The sequence below is a fragment of the Macrobrachium rosenbergii genome, chromosome 29 (assembly GCF_040412425.1).
Source record: "Macrobrachium rosenbergii isolate ZJJX-2024 chromosome 29, ASM4041242v1, whole genome shotgun sequence".
Taxonomy (NCBI): Eukaryota; Metazoa; Arthropoda; class Malacostraca; order Decapoda; family Palaemonidae; genus Macrobrachium; species Macrobrachium rosenbergii.
The window spans coordinates 17,521,207-17,545,402 of record NC_089769.1 but is presented as its reverse complement, the minus strand read 5'-3'; the positions used below and the strand labels follow the sequence as shown (position 1 = coordinate 17,545,402).

The window sequence follows — 24,196 nt, the reverse complement described above, 5'->3', positions numbered from 1 at the left end:
TAGCTTTTCTTAATTATTTTGTATTGTATATTTTGTACACTAACTGCTAAACAAGAAGCTCCATATTTGAAATAGCACCAAGAGGTAGGCCAGTTGCACCATCTCAGGTTAGTTGTGTGCTAAGTAATGATTCTGGGTTTTAGCTGCATTGCTTTTTTAGTGCATCATATTTTGTATGTAATATATTTTGTACTATTTATTATTTAGACTTTTCTCTTGTTATCAGGCATATCCTTCTTGCTTCCTATAATTGGTATCTTTAATGTTTTCCTTTTCAGCAGTTTAAAAATGGATGTTAGTGTCCTATCACTGGTATTTTGTTATTTTTGGTGCATAAGGCACTTGTGTTGTTTAGCAGATTTATTGAGTGCATCATGTAGCACATTGTGGTCAGTGTTGTGTCCATGCTTATCTGTGAGACATGTCAGGATTGGTCACCCACACGGTGGTCATGTTAGGAGAGGAGCAGATCCTACAAGCCAAGGAATGCGCAAGCTGCTGCAGATGTCTGTTAAATCTGTGTCCAAGTCTTCTGAATCTTCAACGTCCTTTGGATCTTTCCTTTCCTTGGTTAAGGAGCAACAGTTATGTCATAATGAGCCTGTGCCTGTTGCCTAGGCTGTTTGCTTACCTACATTCTCAACTGCAGTTACTTCTATGCCTAATGACCTCTTTACCCACTCAACTCTCTCTGTACTGCCTGTTGTTCATGCCTGCCCAATTCCTGCCTTTCCTTCCATTGATGTTCCTGTATCATAGAGTTTCTTCTGCCTTTCAAGAGACCATATTTTTTTCTTTAGTCTTGTGACCTAGATAAGTAGGTCAAGTGTTTCTTACCCATCTGTACCAGAGATTCCAGTGTGTTCTAAGATGTGAAGCCTCCGGATCCTTGCCTGCTTCTTATAAGAAGACCCACTTCAACTTGCCCCATGTTAGAGTTTGTTTTCTTGACCCTTCCATGGAAGAGTCCTTGGTGTTGCTCAGTCAAGCTTTCCAGAGCCAAGTTGTTTTCAGTGGCCTTCATGTCCAGAATAGTCAAAACTTTGCTTCTGGGCCTTGACAGGCTCTTTCCCATATATTTTAAGACTGCTGATTCCATTGCTCCTATGATTATTGCTATTTTCAGAACATGAGTAGTACTTTCAGGTTTTCCTTCTGTGTAGAGGAATGGAAACATTGCTGCATTACCCAAGGGACCAAGGCCACCCTCTGCTCCTCAGAATATAGGCCAGTTTCAGTTACCCATGTTTACTCTTAAGGTTTTTCAGAAGCTGGCCACCAAGGGTCTCTGTAGGGTTGTTGAAGATAAATAACCAGCTACCAGCATTACAGTTGGTACTTGTGATGCACTTTTGTCAATATCTGCCCTCTTGTAGTTTGCTCTTGATGAGGGTGCAGAGGCACACATGGTCGTTTTAGCTTTTAGTGCAGCCTTTGACCGTGTGAGTGATGCTACTCTTATAGATGTTTCTCCTCCCCCACACCTTAAGTCTGTTGTTGCAGTGTAGTGGGCTTTGGATTTTGGCCTAGTGCAGTACGCAGTTGTATCCCAAACCACCAAAACTGGTTCATATGTTGGTAGCCATTCTTTACAGAGAAAACAAAATGACAACACATCTGGTCTAATTGAAAGTAAAATTGTTGGGATTCTGGCTGTTTTATGTAATAGGTGTGATGTTGTTGGAAGAATTTAGAATAGCTGGGTATTTTTTCTTTGTCCTTAAACTATATCAAAGGTAGTAATTACAAAAAATAACAGTACATAATTCATTATAAATACCTTCTAAAATCTATCATCAGAGTTAACTATCAAACCTAAAATATACAGGCTAAGAGATCATTTTCTTTGCAACATAAGTTCTATAAACTGGTATGTACAAAATGGGTTCTGCATTTTAGACTTACTCAAAATATATAGTTAAACTCGGTACAAAATTTCCAAAAATGTATTGCTGTAACATCTTCACACAGGATCCACATTCTGAGAGAGTTTAGATATACATTTCACAGTTACTGTTGATTAACTTAATACATTATCACTTGTGAAGACAAAAGTTCACACACTGCCCAACACACCACCCTATACACTGCCCCCTCTTCATATCAGCCACAGAACTGGTTACAAGTAAGCAGAGCGATCAAGGCACTTTTCAGTCAAATGGGAATATACTGTGACTGTTCAGTCTCAGATTATTCCTTGGCTACTGTAAGATCTCTGTTACAGCCTATTGTAAAAGAGAATTGGTGATTATTTACTTATTGAGAATGAAATTGGAATTAACATACATAATACTGTACAAAATATTATAACAGAAATAATACAGTACAAAATATTACAGTAAGAAATTACCTATTTATAAAATAATAGAAGCCAGGGTGCCTAGATTAACAGAATCCTTGATTAGAGATCTGCCATGTATTCATGAGTGAAGTAGGCTTTAGGGTATGAAGCTTATACTAAACTCAAATTGTGGTAGTCGATCCAGAGAACTTTTGTCTTTGCCATCCGTATTGTTATTTAAATGATATCAGTATAGCTTTAAATGTCAGTGACTTTGAAGATTCTAGGTGTAACCTTTGATAAGAAATTGATTTTTGAAAAGCATATACATAATATTGCTTCCTCTGTTTCTCAAGGTTTGTTTCTTGCAGAAATATTCTAGAATGAGTGGAGATGAACCTATTATACCTTAAGTGTTTTAACTCCTTTAATCTTCCTTGTTTGGAGTAATGTTCTCCACTGTGGGTTTGTGGTGCTGGCTCCAATCTCAAACTCTTGGATAGATATTCCATCAGTTAAATTTATTTTTCCAACTCTTAATGTTGACTTGCATAGACATAAAGTGGGTTCAAAAAATTTGTTCCACAACCCGGGGACTAGTGAACTCTTAGACAGACCAGAGTCTAATGGAGATGGCCGCCAACTTATGTTGTTGTCACATCTTGTGCAGGTGAGACGTAGTGAGAGCCAAGGCAGTCATTGCAGGATAGGAGATAGAGCCCTCCTGCCCTGAGTACTTTATGTTCTATCACTGTGACAACAAGCACTATTCTGGGCAAGACCAACTATAAATGAATTCTTTGTAATTGGTAGTTCTGTCTTATGAAGCCCTGGAGGGCCCATTGAGAGTGTAACTCCTCTGAAGACACATCGGCTACCAAAAATTGGTTTTTCCTACGTCAAAACATGTTATATATAAAACATGTTATATATATATATATATATATATATATATATATATATATATATATATATATATATATATATATATATATATATATGTATATAAAGTAGACCCCTGTATTCCCAGTCTCACCCATTCATGGATTTCTCTATAAACATATATACGCATTATGCGCTGAAAATCCGCCCATTCATGATATTTTTTCACTGAGAAATATTCACTAATTACTGTATTTCATCTCATTTTCATGACTGAATGCACCTTTTGTGATGAAGCTTGATATTATTTGAAAATTATTACTGTATATCATTATTTAATCAAAATGTATATATAGTACAGTACAGTATTTAGTCACGAAAATAATATGAAAATTATAGAATATTGCTCTATGAAAAATCTGTGAAGGAGTGAGTTTTCCTGCATAATTATTTATAGATAGGTTCCACAGAAAATTCATGAATCGCTGAGTTTTAATTGTGAGAATGCGAATCTGGGGTGTTTACTGTATGTATATATATATATATATATATATATATATATATATATATATATATATATATATATATATATATATATATATATATATATTTGTCCAAAGGAATTACTATACACCAATCCTTGGAGATCAAAACTCCATGTACCTTTATACCAAAAAAAAAAAAATCAAGAAGGAAAAGAAGCTAGTCTGCTAAGCTAACGGGCTCATACCCTTTTTATGAACAAGTCCTATTTTCAATTATACTCGTTCACAAATTGTTTTGTTTAATGGCTTGAGAGGTAAAATTTAGAGTTCGATAGTTATGCTGGGATATGTGAATGTTCATGGAGCCCATTAAAATCTAGATCTAATCCAGGTTTTGATACTCTGCTGTACTAGATTTGAAAAAAGTTACTTGGTTAGTATGTTATGATCTTGAAATTTCATCTCTTAATTTTGTACTTTACACATTTCGTTGTTGCGTGCAATTTTAGCGAGTTGTTGTTATAAAAGTTTAAATATGCAGTCACCTGGGGGGGTGTGGAACAGATTAATCCATTTTACCTTGTATCTTTTTGGAAAAATTACTTTGGTTGAGAAACAAATTGGTTCATGGACAGCCTCCTGGAATGGGTACTATTGTCTTCAAAGAATTGTGCCCAAACCCTCTGTTGAAGTATCTGGAGAGGAAGACCTGTAGAGCAGGATGGAGTAGGAACTAGTTCCTGCTCCTTTTCTTAGATTGGAATCCTTTTCTAAGCAGTCCTTCTCCCACCAATATCAGATGTTAGTGTATCATCCATGATCTGTAACAGAGATTACTCAGACTGGATTGCTGCAGGCCCATGATGTTGTAGTTATAGGAACTAACTGTGAATAGATTGTAAGAGGCTGTCTTCTCCATAGGCTCATGAGGAGAAGTTGGCTCAGCAAGATTTCCTCTAATACTCCAAAGAATCTTTCTTTCTGTCTTCTGTAGATTGAACCATGGTTTCTACTATGTTGATCCCCATGCCTGGATATGTAGCTCAGACAGCCACCTCTAGCTCTGATTTCACTTTTACTTGCAGTAGCAAGTAAAAATAGCAGCATTGTAAGATAGGGGCAAGGCATTTCTTTATTGTATGCCTTAATAAAGCCGTCACATATATATCACCTTAACTCTTCTGTATAACATAATGTACATTTTTTATCATTCTATGAATCTAAGAAGACATTGGATCCAAGAGATCCTACCTATCCAAGGAAGTAGGAGCCTATCTGGTCTCAGGTTATGGGGATATTTCCCTCTTAGGAACTAGAGATGTGTAAGCTATCCCTATGGAATTTGGAGATGAAAGAAGCCTGTTTAAAATGCTTCACTTTGGAATTGCTTCCAAAGCCTGATCCTAAGAAGAAATTCTTCTAGGTAGAATTTTTGGGATTTTAATTGGTTCTTGGTCTAAGAAACCAAGAAATCCACCTTCTAAAGTCTCAAGAGTAGCTCAAATTACTGGCAAACAATATCAGTGTTTGACTGTAGGCAGTTCAGTTGTCCTACCTCTAATAGTTTTGGATCTTGAGCCTAAACTTTATGATTTTTATATACCACTGGCTTAGATGTGTAACCAAAGAGTTTAGATGTGTAACCAAAGAGTATGTCAGGTCCTCTGTAGGAGGATCTGATAAAATGGCAGCTTGATCCTGAAGCCAGTGAGTGTTTGTGTTTTCTGTAGTAAAAGGCTTAGAGTGAAAAGAGTTAAATGTTGCTCTGTGCCCGTGCTGTTGAGCAACTCCAGATCTCTAGAAAACAGTTGATCAGGTTCTTGAAACATGATTGACCTAGTAACAAGACTACTGAACAGCTCTAGTCCCTTTGATTGGCAATTTGAACCATCAGCAAGAGATCGGCCCTAGTGCTTCCTTAATTGTAGCTGAATGACTATGAGTGAATCTGCTTGGTACCAAAGTGCTAATGTGGTTCAGTTCTATATAGAAGCTAAGGAAGATACATCATGGCCATATAGCAGGAGGAAATTAACATGTTTAGGGGAGTGAGAGAAGAAGCAATCTGATCTCCTTGAGTGGCAAGAAATACCACTGAATCTGGAACTGAGGAGGGAAAATTTTCATGAAGGATCATCTCTTATATTGCCATTGCTTTTTGTATTCCTTCCATTGATAATTTGTCCAGTCCACACAGGAAGAGCAAATTAAGTTAGGTAAACAGGCCTCTCCATGAGAAGCTGACCACAATACATAAGGCCTCAAGTAAAGGCAGCCATTTATGAATTATGGGGTTTTATCTTGGAAACCTGGACATCCTCTCTTACCCTTATCCTTTTCTGTTTATCCATTATTGCAGCATTAATCCATGCAAAATAATTAAAGTAGTAATAATGAAAAGCAGCCTTTACACAAAAACATTTACCTTAATTAGCTTGTAAATGAAAATGGACTAACTGCAAAAGTTTGGGGAACTGAAAAATATATACTGCATATGCTGTGATTCATAGTCTCTGACAGTGATAAGGAAAGAAATCCTGTACCTGCTGGATGCAAGACTATTATATATGGTACAAGTGTCAGTGAGAAATGTATAGAATTGTGTAGCCTAACTCTATCTTAGATACTTAGGCTGATAGAGCCAAAATCATCATCATCATTATTTTTTACATCAGTTTTCCTCTTCATGTGGCAAGACATGAAATGAGCTCTCCATCCTTGAGGCAACCTTATTCTGGTCTAGGTCTTCATATACCCCCTTTTGCTACAGTTTAATGGGCCTTCCTACCCGTCTTTGTATTACCTACATATTTACAGCTTTTCGGACCAACAGTTCCTCATATCTTCTCATCACATGCCTAAACCATCTGAGTCTTTGAGATCTCAAGTCTTTTGTCCAGCTTCTTGATACCACATCTCTCCACCAACAACTTATTAACAATATATGATCTCACAGTACCTGGCTATAACTCTTTAAGACTGTATGGTCGACAAGCCTTATGTACTCATTAGAAGTCTTTGCTAATGGGACATTTTTCATGAACCAGTAATGTAGCTGTCCTTCTACATTTTATCCATGAACAGTTAATCTCTTTCTTATTGCTCTCTCATCTCTTCCTTCACAGTAACAGAGGTGCTCTATTTTTTATAATTGCCCACTTATCGCAACAATGTTCCCAGCTCCCATTTTTTCCTATTTGCTCTTGTAATGTATCTCAGACATCAAAAATCTCTTACTCTTAGATACAGCCAAAGGTTACGAAAATATTGATAGGTTTATAACCAAAAACAAAAAAGCTGAACTTTATGGTCACTAAGGTTTATAACCAAAAACAAAAAAGCTGAACTTTATGGTCACTAAGCTGAGCCTAAGTTAAAAAACAAAAGCAAGTTTAATGATATCTTATCCTAAGGATTGAATAGCAGTTCAAGTACTACAGGTATTTACACTTTGTGGTACTACCACCCAAGGAAAACGGCACTGTCATCAGACAGTAACCCCAACTATATACGTGAAAAATATTTATATGCAAAGAACTTCAGAAAAATTACTGAATATGAAGGATGTACTGTACTGAACTGTCATCTGGAGCCTACTAGGTGCTACTGCACATGGGATCTGCTAACCTGCCATTGTCTCAGTTAGAAGAAGATTTGTTTTAGTATGTTTTGAAGAAAAAAAAATTATACTGTAAGTTATGGGTTTGTTATGAAACAAATAATTTGTTAACTCTTCAAGTTTTAAAATGTCAACCAGTCAGCATTGTGTTACAATGGGTAAACAATACCTCAGAAATAATGTACCTGGATACTCTTGGTAGTATTGGGTAGGATTATGGTTCATTAACGCTTGTCATATATTTTGATTTCATCCTTGAACACGTTGATGTCAGCTGCCCAATGCACATTTAACTTAAGCAGTCAGAATCGATATCAAAATCTTAGTAGTCTGTATGGCTCCATAATAGATGCCCAGGGTTGGTGTTAAGCTCTGAACACATCTGTAATTGTTATATTAAAATAAATTGTAAGTTTTGATAATCTGTTTAAATGAAGCCACAGGTATCAGTTGTAAGGATATTGCAGCCTTTTAATTCAGGAGTTACACACCTCACTCCAAAATTACTATTATTTATTACTAGTTGATTAATATACTTTTCTTGTATACAGACACAGCCAAACATTTTTAAACATTATTTGTCATAGATGCAGTTATAGTAAATTACACATACAGTTCTTGAAGCACTACTTTTGCAATTGACCTACAACTCTGGTCCCAGACCGAGTTAAGAAGTGAGAACTATGGGTGTGAAAGATGGCTTTCCCAACCCAAGAATGATATTGAATGTTATGGCTTGACATTTGGCCTCTCTGTCTAGACCAGCATAGAAGGTATTAGTAAGTATGTTCCTTACAGCACATACCAAAAAACAAAAGTTGTTTAAAAATCTAATTATGGTGCACTGTATGCCCTTATCGAGCAGGTCTCTTTGTCTGCTATAGTAGTCTGTTCTCATCACCAGCTAGAAGTGAAGTTGAAGTATTTATATTCTTTGGTATATGCATTGGAACATACTGTCAGTGTTTTAAGGATTCTAGACATTTTTATTTTATTATGTACCTGTTATTCATAATACCCTGTACTGTACTGCATTTGAACTACAGTAAGAAGACTATAGTTTTGTCTATTGAGGAATCCAGATTACCATAACTTAAGTTTGCCCTAAATTTTTGGTTGGCTTTCAGTGAATGTTATTAAAATTTATTTCAACATCCAAACTTTAATGTTGAAAGCCTTCTCCTAGGTTGAATGAAGGCGGTTGAGGTTTGCATAAACCAAATTCACAACCATCTGTTAATACCTGAAAAGGTTATACATGTTTCATCATTCCATGTACAATGTAATGAAAGTTTTTTCTTTTTCTCTCTGCTGCAAGTATTTTTTTTATGTGCCTTATGGGAATATGTTGGTTTGTTGATAACAAAAAGGGATATCAACTGGAAATTATTTTGTGTTTTTAACTGTTGATGTCATATTGTCTTTACCATTGTGTGGTTATCAAAAACTTTATTTTTTAGGGATATTTTTTGTGCTTGCAGTAGTAAATATGTTTTGTAAGTATATTGTACTGCTGATGACATAATTATTGCATGGTGATGTTAAATTGTCTTTTATGTTCAGTACTTTTGAGTAAACCTGTCCTGCATTTGATGTATAAGAAACTGAATGTATCTTGTGTACTTTTTTCCCATTTTATGTTTTATTTCCTTAAGACAGAGGCTTAAAATGGCAGCTACTGCATAAATAAGTGATTTACTTCATCCTAAATAATTTTCTAATTTTGATTTTCAATACCTAAATGTTTAGATATTTTTTAATGTGCAAACTATGTATATTCATTACACGTATTTAATATTGTGCAGGTTATTTCAATGGAATTCTTACCCCTTTACATTCCTTTTTGTTAGGGACCCCAAGATGGAAATGAGTTGTCACCTGAGAGCATATCTCCAGATGAAGGAATGGGTATCACAGCATTTGCTCTATATGATTACCAGGCCAGTAAGTGACAACTGTAATCTTGATGTTTATTGCATGCCTTTACTTATATTTACAGTACATTTTTCTCAGTGCACAACATATAAGAAGAATTTGGCTCAAATCTCCACTGCTGCAAACCCACACATAAATCAATACAGAAAACTCATCAGCACATTCACTTCCATTACATATTATGTATTGCTTTATTTCATCTTATTTCATTCTTTTTTGTATGTATTGCATGGGTTCTTTAAAAGTTATTTGATACTGATGAGTAAGACTCTTCAGCATGTCTGTCTTTTACTGACAAACCCAAAGTTTGATCATAATCTTGGAAATTTTGTTTGTTCCTAAACAAATACAAACCTACATTTTCATATACAGTATGGAGTACTTGTGTTTAGCACACTTTGGCTGTCATGGAATAATATATAAAAAAAAAAAATACTAACTGTTAAGCCTACGTCGCCGGCAACCTGGGTTGACCTGACCATTCCATTGTGCCTGCACACGCATCTGCTTTTGCACATTCACCGAGTCATCTCCCTTCTTTGGCTGTGTTTCATCCTTTTGTCTGTATAGTGTGCACACCCTGTACAAGGTTTTAGCGTCAAGCCGGGCCCTGCAGTTGCTTTTAGGCTAATAATATATATATATATATATATATATATATATATATATATATATATATATATATATATATATATATATATATATATATGTGTGTGTGTGTGTGTGTGTGTGTGTATGTGTGTGTGATTTTGTGTGTGTGTGTGTGTGTGTGTGTGTGTGTGTGTGTGGAGTGTGTACAAAAACACGGAACCTTATCCTATAGAGATTCCCAATGTCAAAAGTCCCAACAGAGAGGTATATATATCCATAGCACCCATATAGAATGAAGTTTATATATATATATAGATTTTTCCTTTGTCAAAATCCTTTTTCTATATATATATGAAATAGTAACAGAGAAATAAACATCATTCTTATATTAAAGACTTATAGAAATGAAAATAGGAGAATATGAACATAAGTAGGTCCTCTAAGTTCATGTAATGAAAAAATTAAAACATTTGGCAGTTGTTTTAAGAAAATATAATAGCAGACCCAACTCCCTTTTTTAAAAAGACCTGACAAAATTGGTCCAGGTATTACTGTATGTCATCAGTATCCCCTCCATCTAGTGGAGTCTCTGGTATGATTTTCGGTTGACTGCAAGTGCTTATATATATATATATATATATATATATATATATATATATATATATATATATATATATATATATATATATATTTATATATGGAATGTCTCAGTCCATTTGGGATCTAAGATGTAGGTTCCTTTCTTGGGGACATGACAGATGGACATTTTATCCATGCTACAATTCTTAGGGAGGATTGTATTATAGACCAGTTATATATTTTTCTTAGGGAAGCGGGCCTCCTCAACAAATTTTAAATCATTTTGTATTTGTGTACTGCATAGTACAGTAAGCCCCCCGTATTCACGGTCTCATTACTCGCGGACTCACCTATTCACGGATTTCTGTGCAAAACGTATATACACATCATTCATGAAAAATTCGCCCATTCGTGGTATTTTTCACTGAGAAATATTCATTAATTACTGTATTTTCATGACTAAATGCACTTTTTGTGATAAAACTATTAAAATACTCAAGTATAAGCATTTTAGTATAAGCATTTTTAGAGGGTTTTTTTGTGTTTGAACTTTAAAAATAGGCAGTTCTAAGCATTTTTAGAGGGGTTTCAAGTATTCGCAGATTTTAGCTATTAATGGGGGGGGTGTGGTACGCATCCCTGCAATAAGGGGTTTACTGTATATATGTATTTACAGGTATGATTATACAGTATATGGTATATATATATATATTTTTAGATACTTCTTATTCAAAACCCCTTTTAAATTTATTCCCTTTTTAATTTCCTATTTTATTTTATTACAGCATCAATAACATATATGTTGTAATGCCAGTTTTAGTAACCATAATCAGTCAATCTTTGTGTGTATGCCTTCATATATATACATACATGAGGATCATGTTACATAGCACTAAAGTGCCATGCATGTACTGTGGTGGCCCCCCCCCTTCTCTCTCTCTCTCTCTGTATACATACACATGTGCATCATGATAAATTCAGCACGTAATGTATGTGATTGCAGTAGTTCTACAGTACTTACTTTCTGGGTATGCTTACAAGATATGTAAAATACAAAAAAATCATGCAATATAAAAAAAGACCACAAACATCTTTGTGTGTGCTTTAACGAGTTACAAAACACTTCGCGCTTACCATCCACCTCTCTCTCTCTCTCTCTCTCTGTTACAGTATTATATTGACATTTATTCACTGCAATATGATATTGTACTTATACAGTAATATAGGGTTATATATTTTTGTCTATGTTTGCATGTACAGTATATTTGTGCACTCATGCATCATGTGAGGTAAACTACCACCTTACTGTGAGTTTGCACTCTCACTCTCTCTCTGAGTTTTTCTTTATTCAAAAGTAGAATCTTGACAGAGAATAGTAAAAAAAAAACCTTAGTAAATGCACAGTTGACCTAAAAAATTTATGTCTTTCACACTACATTACTGTATTGCATTTAGTACATGTCAATAAAAATACTGTAAGAGACAGACTCGCAGTAAATGTAAAGGGTTTTAAACTTATGTGTTAATTTAAAATACAGACAGTGAAGTGTTTTATATATCTTACAAGCATACCCAATAAGTTGGTGGAACTACTGCAGCCTGCTAATTTTTAGTTAGGCTGATCTGTACAATACTGTATTGTATGTATTTTTAGAAGCAATTCTTTTGTGGTTATTTCTCCAAAATTAAGTGATAAGCAAATTGATATTTTAAATTGAATTAAAATTACAGAATATTAGTTACAATAAGCTATTAGTTATTTATGAGTTAGGTGAATTGCTCCATACTGTTTTGTGTTGGCTACATGCCAGTCTTCATTGTGCAACAGATTTTAATACTTATTGGGAGGGGCAGACCCTACAACTGTGTGTCAAGTTTAGGTGCCACTGCACAGTAACACACTAATACATAAGAAACTAATATTTTACTATATTAAAATTAGTATTTTCCCCTGCAATTCATATTCTCAAAAATAAAGTATTTTGTATTTTTCATTTCAGTGGATACAGATGAACTCTCCTTTGATCCAGACGACATTGTGACAAACATTGAAAAAGTGAGTGGTATTCATATTATCCCAAAAACTCCATCATTCCCGAATTTAGCCTAGCCTACACTAAGGTATTCAGTACCATCTATACTTGTACAGTATGGTAGCCTAGCCTACACTATACAGTATACTCTATACATATACAGGTATAGTCATTATTATCAGCTAATTCTGGAGGTTCATACAGATTGACTTATGATAATTCAGTGCAAAGAGAAACTGAATAACAAAAACAAGAATTAGTCTATCTTATACTATGGCATATAGTATACATACAGTATACAGTAGCCTAGCCTACACTATACAGCATACTCTATACTGTACATGTTTGGAATAGTAATTGTTAAAATCATCTAATTCTGGAGGTTCAGTGCAGATTGACTATGATAATTCAGTACAAAAAGAAATTCAATAACACAAACAAGAGTCATACATGCACTGTAAGGGTATTTTGGTAAGTTGTTGGCATACTTGAACGGTGTCAGGCTGCTGATGGTTATGCATAACAAAATTGGAACAGCAAATTTTACTTTTAAAGAGTTTACCATATATGCTTGCATAACATGCGACTTTTGAAGCTAATTTTAAAGGGTCACTTCATACACGAGATATAAAATTAGCTTATGTAATATTTACATAATAATACTATCATATTATAAAATATGAACATAACAAATATGCATCTTTTCCATGGACCTTTTGAAAAGTTATGTTTTCCTTTACTGTATCCAATAATATTGTATGTATATTATCATATTACAGTTCTCTTGTATCATAAAATATGAACATAGCAATCAATGTTTTGGTTTGGAAATCAGCTGCAGGCAGTTATATGGGGAGTTTATTTTGCCATATTTAACTCAATTCAGAGTAGTTTTCTTGCTTCTAGTTAGGGTAAATGAATCTCTAGATACTTTACTTTAATTACATGAGACAAGGTTATTTTTTGTTATATGAAGTGTTAAGTCGAAATATGACTTAAGTACGTCTTGTTGTGAACTAAATTTAGTTTTTTGTTACTAGATGGCATTGGCCATGTTTTTTGTGTAAAAAAAGTAAAGAGATTCCGTTTGCTATTTTCACTTGATTTCATCATAATACGAGCTTTACGTATCTATCTTTTATCGGTGTGAAAACAACAGTAAAATATGTTCTGTCATGCCCATTAGTTTTGATTAAATACTTTTCTCTCCAATTTTATTTATGGTCGAGTTTGATGGGCCATCAAAGTTTACAAGAGTTTCATCCATGTTGCCAATGCGTGACAATTTATAGTAATTACCAGCTTGAACATTGTTTTCTCAGCTTTAGCTACAACTTGCAGTCTAAATTTAGCAGTATATGGCTGTACTCATTTACACGAGTATAACGTTACTGACAATAGTGTCATCATTCTCTTTTGCTTTTTAACTTATTTAACAAGATGGGATAAAGAGATGGAGGACAAGAAGTTAGTCTATTGTAATTTGGTCCCTCTCGTTGCCTGCACCCATCGTGCGCAAAATTTAAAAATATTTTCAAAATCTTGTTGTATTGGTATTAATTGCTAATCCCATCGCAAAATCAAATTAGCGCAAGGCGAATTATCATAACTCAAGCACTACATGTACGTCTTTTCCTGCTTTTTTTTCTTTAACTTGTGTAAAATATTAGCCAAAAGGTATGATAGTAAGGTATGATAGTTATTAACTTTTGAGATTCCACTGGACACAACTGCAAGCTGCTTAATTCATTTGATATGTATTCACAAATATGAAAATCATTAGGACCAGTGAAGAAAAAAATATCTAACTTTCAAGCATTTAAAAGAAAATGGTCCATAATAACTTTTTTTCCAGATAATGTAAGATGCCATTTGCTCAGTTATGTGATGAAGCTACCTTATAATCATCATCAGGAGAAAATAAAGTGCCTTTGCTGTAGATATCAAGCCAGTTTGGCACAAGACCACTGTACTGAACTTCTATCCCCACCCCATCAATGATAGACTTATTTTGTGAACAAGCTAGATTTAAGTTTTCAACTTTGATTAATGCTGTAGTAATAGCATAAATATTTAGTTGTTTGCTGCTTTATCATCCTGCATTCTCCCTCCTAAACAGGATCAGTGCCAATGATAAAGTCAATATACTGTACTGCTCTTTCCTATTCCAGACCTGATGAAAGCAATTGAAGTAAAATTGTAGATAAAAGTTGGGGTATAATCCCAAAGGGAGCACTAGACCTTCCATGTAGAGAAAGAAGAAGCAGAAAGTGAATTCCAAAGCACAGGAGGGACTGTACTGAGAAAGAAAATAGTCGCTCTTTACCTGTTCCTTCTTGGTTTCATTAAAAATTTGATAGTTTCTATTAATTAGTATTGAAACCAACCCCATTAGTTTAGTTTGAAGCTCAGCGTTAGGTTAAACTCGCAAAGAAAAATATAACATTTTTCATTTCAGATTGATGAAGGATGGTGGAGAGGATGGTGTAAAGGACAATATGGTCTATTCCCTGCCAATTATGTACAGCTCCATAGTCCTACACAGTGAGGCATAAGAATCTGGGAAGCCATAGAGCATCCCAGAGGTAGATGACAAAAGATAGTTTTAAGGTTTTTTTTTTTTTTAAAGAAGTGTATACAGTACATTATAAATGTACTTGCAACTTTGTTGCATTAAAAGCAAATTTTTAGATCATTGTTGGAATCAATTATTTTGATTTTAGAGAATGAATTTTATAGAATTTTTAAGTAAGAAAATTTTGTGAGAATTTAAAAAAAGATAAATTTTTCATGACAATGCGAGTGTTATATAAGTATAACCATGGATAAGTGTAAAATATTGAGATCTTCCACCCTAATTCTGCTTCCTAGTAAGATAATAGTCAATCCATTGTTTTATCTATGGATTTGTAGACTTAGTAGTGTACCCTCGTAAACATTGTTGAAGCCAAACTAGATTAAGATTTATTAATAACAGAAGTAAGCTTTCAAAATAGATCCTCAGGAAACTCCCAGCATCCTTTTATAGCTCAGTGGTGTACTGTATATAATAGCTATATAGTTTTATTGTTGTTGTTGGATTAGCACCTGATCAATTCCCACATTGTTGGAGATTTTAAAATGGTTACTATTTTATAAATAGGAAAATGATGTATCCTAAATGACCTGCATTGAGGATATAGTGTTATGCAATATACAGTACCCTATACTTAGGTGGTAAAAGACAGCAGAAAACCCTGAAACCTCAGGGTTAATATCGCCCCAAAAGTGCACCTTCAGGTGCGTAGTAGAGTGGAACTTACCCTCTGCTCTGTCCTAACTTTGACATTCAAGGATCCATTGGATGTGGTTTGTAAAAAATATGAAAGCTTATCTGTTTGTGTGATCATATGCAGCAGTATATCACAAGAGGTGAAGTCATTTTTAAACCTATAATTTTTCATGGGTATAAAGAAATATTATAGGAGCTTAAAATTACTCAAGTTATATAGTGGTGCTGTTATTTTTGTTCATGTTTTTTGTAGTTTACATACAGTGAACTCATATCTAGCAAGTATGTATCTTTTAGGCTGTGTGAAAATTAGGTTTTTCATGCACCATGAAATTAATGCACTTGGTATTGAGTAAAGTAATCAAGGACAAAAACTTAAGACAAATACAGAACATTGTATATGCTTATACCATTATTTTTGCCATGGTTTTTCTGGTATATTGTTTTACCTTTAACAAGCTCAGTTAGCATTATAATTAATCTTAAATATATTTATTGTATGTATTAATGATTGGTATTTTATTATTGATGATGAGTATTAATTATTGGTATGAATTACTGTAGGCAGTCCCTGGTTTACAACGGTCTCGACCTAGTCGTTCCGATCTTATGATGCTATAAAAAATACAGTATTCATAAAAAATCTGGTTCCGACTTAACTCCAAATTTCCAACAGTGTAACAGTTCTGACATAAAACTGAAAACCCGGCATTACTGCAGTTCTGACATAAACCCAAAAGTCTGACGTTATGCCAACCCAACATTACCATGGTTCTGACATAAACCTGAAAACCCAGTGTTGCGCTGCCAATTACGTATTGTTCCAACTTATGCCAAATTTCGACCTACAACAAGTGGTAGGAACTGTTCTCCATCGTAACTCAGGGACTGCCTGTACTGCATTGGTATTTTTTATTAATTAATGGTACTGTATTAAATATTAGTATGTTTTGGGCTAGAACGGCATCACAAAATAAGTTAGGAGTGGCAGAAATTAGTATGCTCAGTTGGATGAGTGGAGGACAAGAAAAAATAGGTTAAGAAATTAATACTTCAGGGGTTAGTCACTTAAATATAAAAAAAAAAAAATTTATGTTTGAGATGGTAGTCAAGATTGAGATGGTTTGGTCACTTCATGAAAAGGAGAGATTTTGAGTTACACAGTACATGTTCCTGGAGAGATCATGGAAATGGAAGTACAGAAACAGAGTAGGAAGGCCTAAGGGAAGATGGAGAGACTGCACTCAAAAGGCCATGGGGACAAAAAAAATAGATGAAGGATGGACACAAGATAGAGATAGCAGGAAAAGGCTCACAACTATGTATTAGCTGTGAAGACACTCTTATTCTTTTGTGACCAGTTAATTTAAATCTTAATAGGGAAGGGTTGTTCTGATTTTGTATGATGTTATAAAAATAACTTTTTTGTAGTTACCAGCATCTACAATATTGTTAGCTGTAAATAAGTAATTATATGAAAGTGGTGATTTTGATAATGATGACTTTTTCACTATGTAATCTGTACTGTATATTTGCATAAACATGTGTAGGCTTATACAACACACTGTTACTTAACAGTATTTGCATATATGCATATATGCATCCTGTACACATCAGCATAACAGGACTTTCAAAAATGTGAACCTGTAGATTATTAAACATAGCTTCATTAAAATCTGTGAAAAATCAGATTCACTTTGAACGATCAGAGCTTTGGAATTTTCAGGAGTTATTGACATGGCTCTCCATCCAAGCAGCAGAACTTTTTGTGTTCTGAATTTTGTTTGTTACCATTTCTCTTTCCGTATAGCTGACAACTTCACCTTTTTGCCGATCCAGTTTTCACAACCAATTCAAGAATGAGGGTGGAAATCTGCCTCATTGGTGTGATTACACAGTTTTATTGACTATGGATGCATTGTGAATACTGGTATGTTTATATGAAGTTTAAAAAAGTACATACACTTAAACTTGAAGACTCACAGTGGAGTTCAAATAGGTTAGATGTGAGGGGAGAGGGGATATTTTTTAATAACATTAAACTTTAATGGACAAGATTTTGCTGATGATATTACCATGGTTCTATAGTTAGTTCAAAGTTAACTGTCAGTACATTTTAAATTACATTGTGATTGATCAACATTACTTCATTATGAATGTACCACATTTTATACCAAAAGTAATAAGTAATTTAATGATTAAGTATTTTATATTTAATTGTTGTATGTAATAAGACTTCTATAAATTTACCTTTTAAAAATTACTTCATAACATCAGGCACTTTGGGTAGACAGTGAAATACCTGTAAACAAGGAGAATTTATTGTTGAACATATTTGTGTATACCATATTTAATGGTGTAGATCAAGGTCTTGTTTAAAATTTTATTTTTCCATCAAGTGCAGGGGGTGGGGCCAGTCGACCTTTACACAAGCATGAGCTGCTTTTGTTTGAAATGTGTGTGATGGGAATGAATGAGGTTCAGTTGTCCCAAGTCTACCCTTTACTGTAATGTAGTCATATTTGGGGATACAGTAGCTTGCCATATTTTCATCTGCTGCTACCACTATCATTACCATGACCACTGATATTTATTTTTTATTTATTCGTTCATGGTTAACGAAGTCAAGGGAACTCTAAATTATTCATGATTAACGAAGTCCAGGTAACTCTAAAGAGTTTAGAGTTAAAAAAGTACTCTGTACAGAGCTGGACCCGGTAACAAGAGGAATAGAAATGGAGAGTCGTGATGGTATGAATGATTATCTGGAAGAATGGGAATTGGGAAGGACAGTAGTAACACCGTCAGTTAGCGGAGAAGTGGAATGCCCATCGTCACCATCAGCACCCTCTTCGTCAGGAGACGACTCCGAGCCATCGAGTGAGCCGGGATCAACGAGGGCAGCGTCGTCTTCTAGTTCTTCTTTTGTTAACAACTATACGGAGGAAGACGTTGGTACTATGTGGAAGGAAATCTTCGGAGAGAGAATGCTACCATCTAAGACGCTTAGAAGAATAGTGTCAACCAGGACCTCCCAAGAAGAATAAGAAGAAGAAGAAGGGAATATGCCATGATCCAGAGGAAATGGAAGAAAAATCGAGGGACCATGGCAGCAAATATTTTAGATGGGAAAGACCCTCTGGCCGATCCTGCCTATCCGCCTGGTACAGAGGAGTACTGGGGAGGATTGTTTTCCAGAGGTAGTCCCGAGGTGAACCATCAACAGAGAAGACGGATTCTGGATAATGTCAACAACCTTAAGATATCTATTGTAGAAGAAATCGCTATCGAGGACATTAAATGGACTAAGTCAAGAACGAAGTTGGATTCTGCGCCTGGGCCTGATGGGGTTCGACCAGAAGATTTAAGAGCAGCAGATAATGTAAGGATTGCCCAACTGTACATCATCATTTTAAAAGGAAACTTGGTAACGGATATGGCTGCTTTGGGAAGGACAACTCTAATTCCAAAGAAAGATAACCCTACAGATCCGAGTGACTACATGACCCATCACTGTCACCTCTGTGGTCACTCGGGGCCTTCACAAGATATTAGCAAGAAGGCTGGCGGAGCGGATCCCGACTTCATCGAGCCAGAAGGGGTTTAAGGCCGAGGATGGGGTCAGTGCCAACTTGCTGGTCTTGGAAGAACTTATTGACAAGGCAAAGGCTAACCCAAGTTCTTTATACTTGGGCTTCATTGATTTTAAGAAAGCCTTTGATTCTGTGGGGCATAAGGCCATACTCAAAGTCCTCCATGACCACAGCTAGAAGATGATTCCATCAACTATCTGGCGAATTACTACCGAAAATTGAAAACAAAAGATCCTCTCGTACAAGGTTCAGGTCACTCGTGGGGTTATGCGGGGTGATCCTATGTCACCTATAATTTTTAACATCGCCCTGGAAGCAGCATTGGACAAACTACCAGCTGAAGTTGGGGCTAGGCTGGGTGGAACTAACATCAAGTACTTGGCCTGCGCTGACGATATTGTGTTGGTGGTGACAACGCGAGTTGGGTTAACAGCGGCTTTAGAGATTCTACTAGAGGAAGCAGGGAGACTGGGACTTGAGCCCGGTCTACAGAAATGCGCCACCCTAGGTATCATCGGGGATAGAGCAAGAAAGACATGGTACCAGGACATAAGACCGTTTGGTACCAAGGAACCAAGATTCCTGTAATCAAGACGGGTGAGGTGTATCGATCTCGGGATCGAAGAAGGAGCAGATACTAGAACCAATGGAAAGAAAGCAATTGGTAAATTGCAAAATAGCCTACGTAACCTTCAAAGAGCCCCCCCCTCAAGCCCCAACAAAAACTGTGGACACTGAAGAGGGTGGCCATCCTGAGAGTTCTACATATGGCTATAAACGGTCGGCTCAGAGGACACCACCTGAGAGACCTAGATTCCGAAGTTCTCAAGTTCATCAAGAAGGCACTTCATCTGCCTAAAGACACCCTGAATGCTGCCCTTTATGCCTCACTTGAAGATGGAGGAATGGGTGTCCTAAATTTTAAACGATGTATACCAACTGAAGTTAAGAATAAAATGGACAGGTTAAGGAAATCAAATGATCCGGTAGTTGCCAGTATAGCAGATAGGAAACACCAGAATGTACAGCGTGTTGTCTAAGAAGGAGATTCGAAATCGTTGGAAGTACTATATGCTACAGTTGATGGAAGTGGATTGAAGGAAGCCGCTAAAGGACCAAAGGCTAATTGGATAGATGCGGGAACTGCCTTGGAACCTGGCGGGCGATTTTGTAATCTGGTAAAGTCGAGGATGGGTGTACTGACAACTACGGCAAGAAGCGCACGAGGAAGAGACGTGGAAGGACGCTGCATCATATATTACAGAACTGTCCACAGATGCAGCCATGGCGGATAAAGCGCCATGATAACATCTTAAACTGGCTCGTCGGCAGGCTGGAAGATCAAGGCCACCAGGTACTGAAGGAGCCACGGATCTCAACTGCGCAAGGACGCTGGAAACCCAACATTGTCGTGTGGTTTGGAACGAACAGCCATGTCCTGGATCTCCAAATATGCAGAGACAGTAATATCGCCACTTTAGAAGAACATGACCGCAGGAAGATCCAGAAGTACGATACCCCTGATGTGAGGCGGAAGGTGTTGGAGCTGACAGGACTTTCCCCAGAAGTTGCTGCAATCACAATCAACTGGAGAGGTGTGCCCTCCAAGCAAGCAGTATGGGTCTTGAAGAAATTAGGTGTGAAGAACACTCATATTTCCCTGTTTATCTTGAAGGTCATGGAAGGAAGCCTCTCCATATATGCAAACTATATGGGGATGGCAGGAGGAGGCGACGTGACGTAGATGATGTGTTGAGATGAAACCGGCCACCTAGACGTTCCTCTGGGGTTTTCCCCGTTGAGTAGAGATGCAGCCGGGGCAGGAAGCAAATTGGTTGTCATCTGGATGCCACCTGCGATGAAGAAATAGAATGTATATAGCTTTTAAGTGCAAATGAGGTTTTAACAAGCTAGGAGGGGGGTCAAGATCTTGAATGATTATGTAGGGTAGTTAGTTTGGCCAAAAAAAAAAAAAATAGTCCCCAGGTTATGGCTGTCTTGACCTGTGGTGTTCCATACTTACAGTGCTCTTTCAAATGTATTCATGAAAAAATTGGGTGCCAAAATCCAGATTACGGCACTGTACGCGCAATATCTCGCTGGCGCTGTATGCGCCGTAACTCGCCAGCGCTTTAACAAGGTGAGAAAACTGGCTTAGGGATCTGTAGCCACCAGGAGGGTTCACTAAAAGGAGGTCCCTCCTATGGGAGGGTTCACCATAAGAAGGGGAGAAAACCAGTTTATTACCAGCACAAAGCTTACAAACCCGTTTCTTTCCCCAGGCTTACATAAATCTCTCTCATTTTTACAAATTTTTCCTTATGATGTTCTGGGTTATGCTGATTTCCAACTTATGGCAGGCCACTGGAACGGAACCCCCACAGTAACCCAGGAACCTAAGTGCACAAATACTTCATTTACTGGTTTATACTTTCTGCTGAAGATGTAAAAAATTTGGCAAAGAATAACTGCACTGTTCACCGTGGCCATGCAAGATGTTCAATTGGTACTACAGTCATACCCCGAACTTACGCGTGATTAGGTTCCAGAACCCCTCACATAAGGCAAATTTTCGCCTAAGTTTGGCATGGTGTCTGAAAATGCTAATAAATGGTTATTTCCAAAGTTTAAACACTAAATATGACCCTTCTCATGCTCCCAAATTATTAAGCTAACTTTTAAATAAAATTAAAGTTACTGTAATTTAATTTAAAAGCTTAATACATTACCCTTAAAAAAAATAAATTGTTGACATTTTTGAGATTTGGAAGAGAACTCTCTTCCAACCAGTCCTACCACAGTACTGTAATTACAGTAGATAAACTAAATTGATGTACAGGCAGTCCCCAGTTATCGGCGGGGTTCCGTTCCCGACAGCATGACGACAACCGAAAATCGGCGATAATAGCACTGATCCCCGGTTAGCGGCACGATAACGGTTATCAGCGGCAATCTGGTTATAAATAAATTAAGCTAGACAAGCGCCGTAAAACCGGATCGCCAGTAACCGAGGCTGCCGATAACTGGGGACTGCCTGTAATTTTACCTGTACTGTCTGCGAATTGTAAATGCGCTCAAGTGGCAAATGTTCAAAACATAGAGACATAAAACTAAGAGTTGAATTAGTCCAAATAACTTATTTACTCTACGTCTCTCTCTTTGTTCTGAAATGCTTTTTCATGAGCAATGTTTTTTATTTGGACTAATTCAACTCATAATGTCTCAATGTTTTGGAACATTTGCCACACGAGTGCATTTACAATTCATAGACAGTACAGGTAAAATTACATCAATTTAAACTATCTACTGTACAGGTAAAGACATACAGAGAAACAATAAGCTTTAAAACGTGTGAGCGCTAACTACGAACGAGAGAGAGATAAGGGTTGTCCTTACTTAAGAGAGTGAAATTATTTATCAGTTATTACAGAGACAGAGAGAATAACGAGAGAGAGTTGTTCTTACTTGAAATATCATGTTAAATTATTTATGAATTATTAGAGACAGAGTGAGAGAGAGAGAAAAGTTACTCTTACTTTAGATATCAAAAGATGGAAATTCATGATTTTTGAAGGAAAAAGAAAGAAAGAGAGGGAGATAGTACTAGAAATCCTTTGACATACTGTGGGCAACAATTGACATATTTGACAGCTTTGTCCTCGCCCCTCTCTTCAGAGTTTCTCAAAAGATCGGGAAATTGTGATATTTGTTTCAAATATCACATAATTTACTATAGAAATGTAAAAATTTTGTAATTACAGTTTTATTATTATTATTATTATATTATTATTATTATTTTATCTTATATTTGAAAATTTGTACTTATTATTAGGTAAATCATTTATCATACAAAACAACAAAACATATACTGTACTGTGTATGTAACCATAAAAATTCTCTTACTGAGATGAAAACATTTTTATGGTTACATTTTCAGTATATGTTTGCTTTGTATGATAAATAATAAGTACTAATTTTCAAATATTAATAGATTAAATATAATAATAACAAAATTTATAAATTTCTATAGTAAATTATGTGCTATTTTAAACAAACAAATATGATTTCCTGATTTTTTGTGAAACCTTTGAAGAGAAGGGGAGGGCAAAGGTGTCAAATATGTCAATCACTGCCCACAGCATGTCGAAGGATTTCTAGTACTCTCTCTCTCTCTTTCTTCTTTATTTTTCCTTTTTCCTTCATAAACTGTGAATTTCCATCTTTTGATATCTAACGTAAGAATCTCTCTCTCTCTCTCTCTCTCTCTCTCTCTCTCTCTCTCTCTCTCTCTCTCTCTCTCTCTCTCTCTCTCTGTAGTAACGGGTAAATAATTTCACTCTCTTAAGTAAAAGATAACCCTTATCTCTCACACTCTCTCTCTCCTCTCTCCAGGATTCGCAACTGTGATAAAATCACCTATGACAATAAGTTAGGTTCCAATGAAAAGTTTGCATGTCTGTGAATTTCCACAACTCGAATCATGTAAGATCGAGGCATTACTGTACTAGACATAAGCAGGTAGATGAAAAATGTGAAATTACTACAAGATCCAGTGACTGCAAGCCAATATTTTGAAGATACTAGATATTACAAGATATAACATCACATTTCATGTTAGTTTAAATGGAGTTCCACAGAAAATTGTTCTTGTGAGCACCCTCTTTACTCAAAAACCATAAATATTAGAGGCTAACTAACATTTTAGAATAAAAATATTTCCAAGGACAAAATTGCCATATTCTTACTGCACAGTGTCAAACATAGGACATGTTGAATGTATCATCAATAGTGCTATAATAAAATTAGACACATAGATTAAGACACACACACCTCATCACTATGTTTTTAGTTATCCATAGAAAAGACCACAGCTTTTATGTAAATGTAGTGAAAAAAAAAAAGGAATTGATTAACTGAAAGATTACAA

The 24,196-nt window shown here is 35.8% G+C and overlaps 1 protein-coding gene across 9 annotated transcripts in view; it reads left to right on the top strand.

The window, feature by feature from the left end:
- Cortactin (cortactin) overlaps nt 1-16,185 on the top strand; it is a 70,158-nt gene extending 53,973 nt beyond the window's left edge. For all 9 annotated transcript variants that reach the window (XM_067131200.1, XM_067131198.1, XM_067131196.1 and 6 more), the window contains 3 exons: nt 9,118-9,211; nt 12,373-12,428; nt 14,864-16,185. In XM_067131200.1, coding sequence (XP_066987301.1) covers nt 9,118-9,211; nt 12,373-12,428; nt 14,864-14,953 — 240 coding nt within the window. In that variant the 3' untranslated portion in view covers nt 14,954-16,185. The remainder of the gene's footprint in view (nt 1-9,117; nt 9,212-12,372; nt 12,429-14,863) is intronic.
- Nucleotides 16,186-24,196: the final 8,011 nt, after the last annotated feature.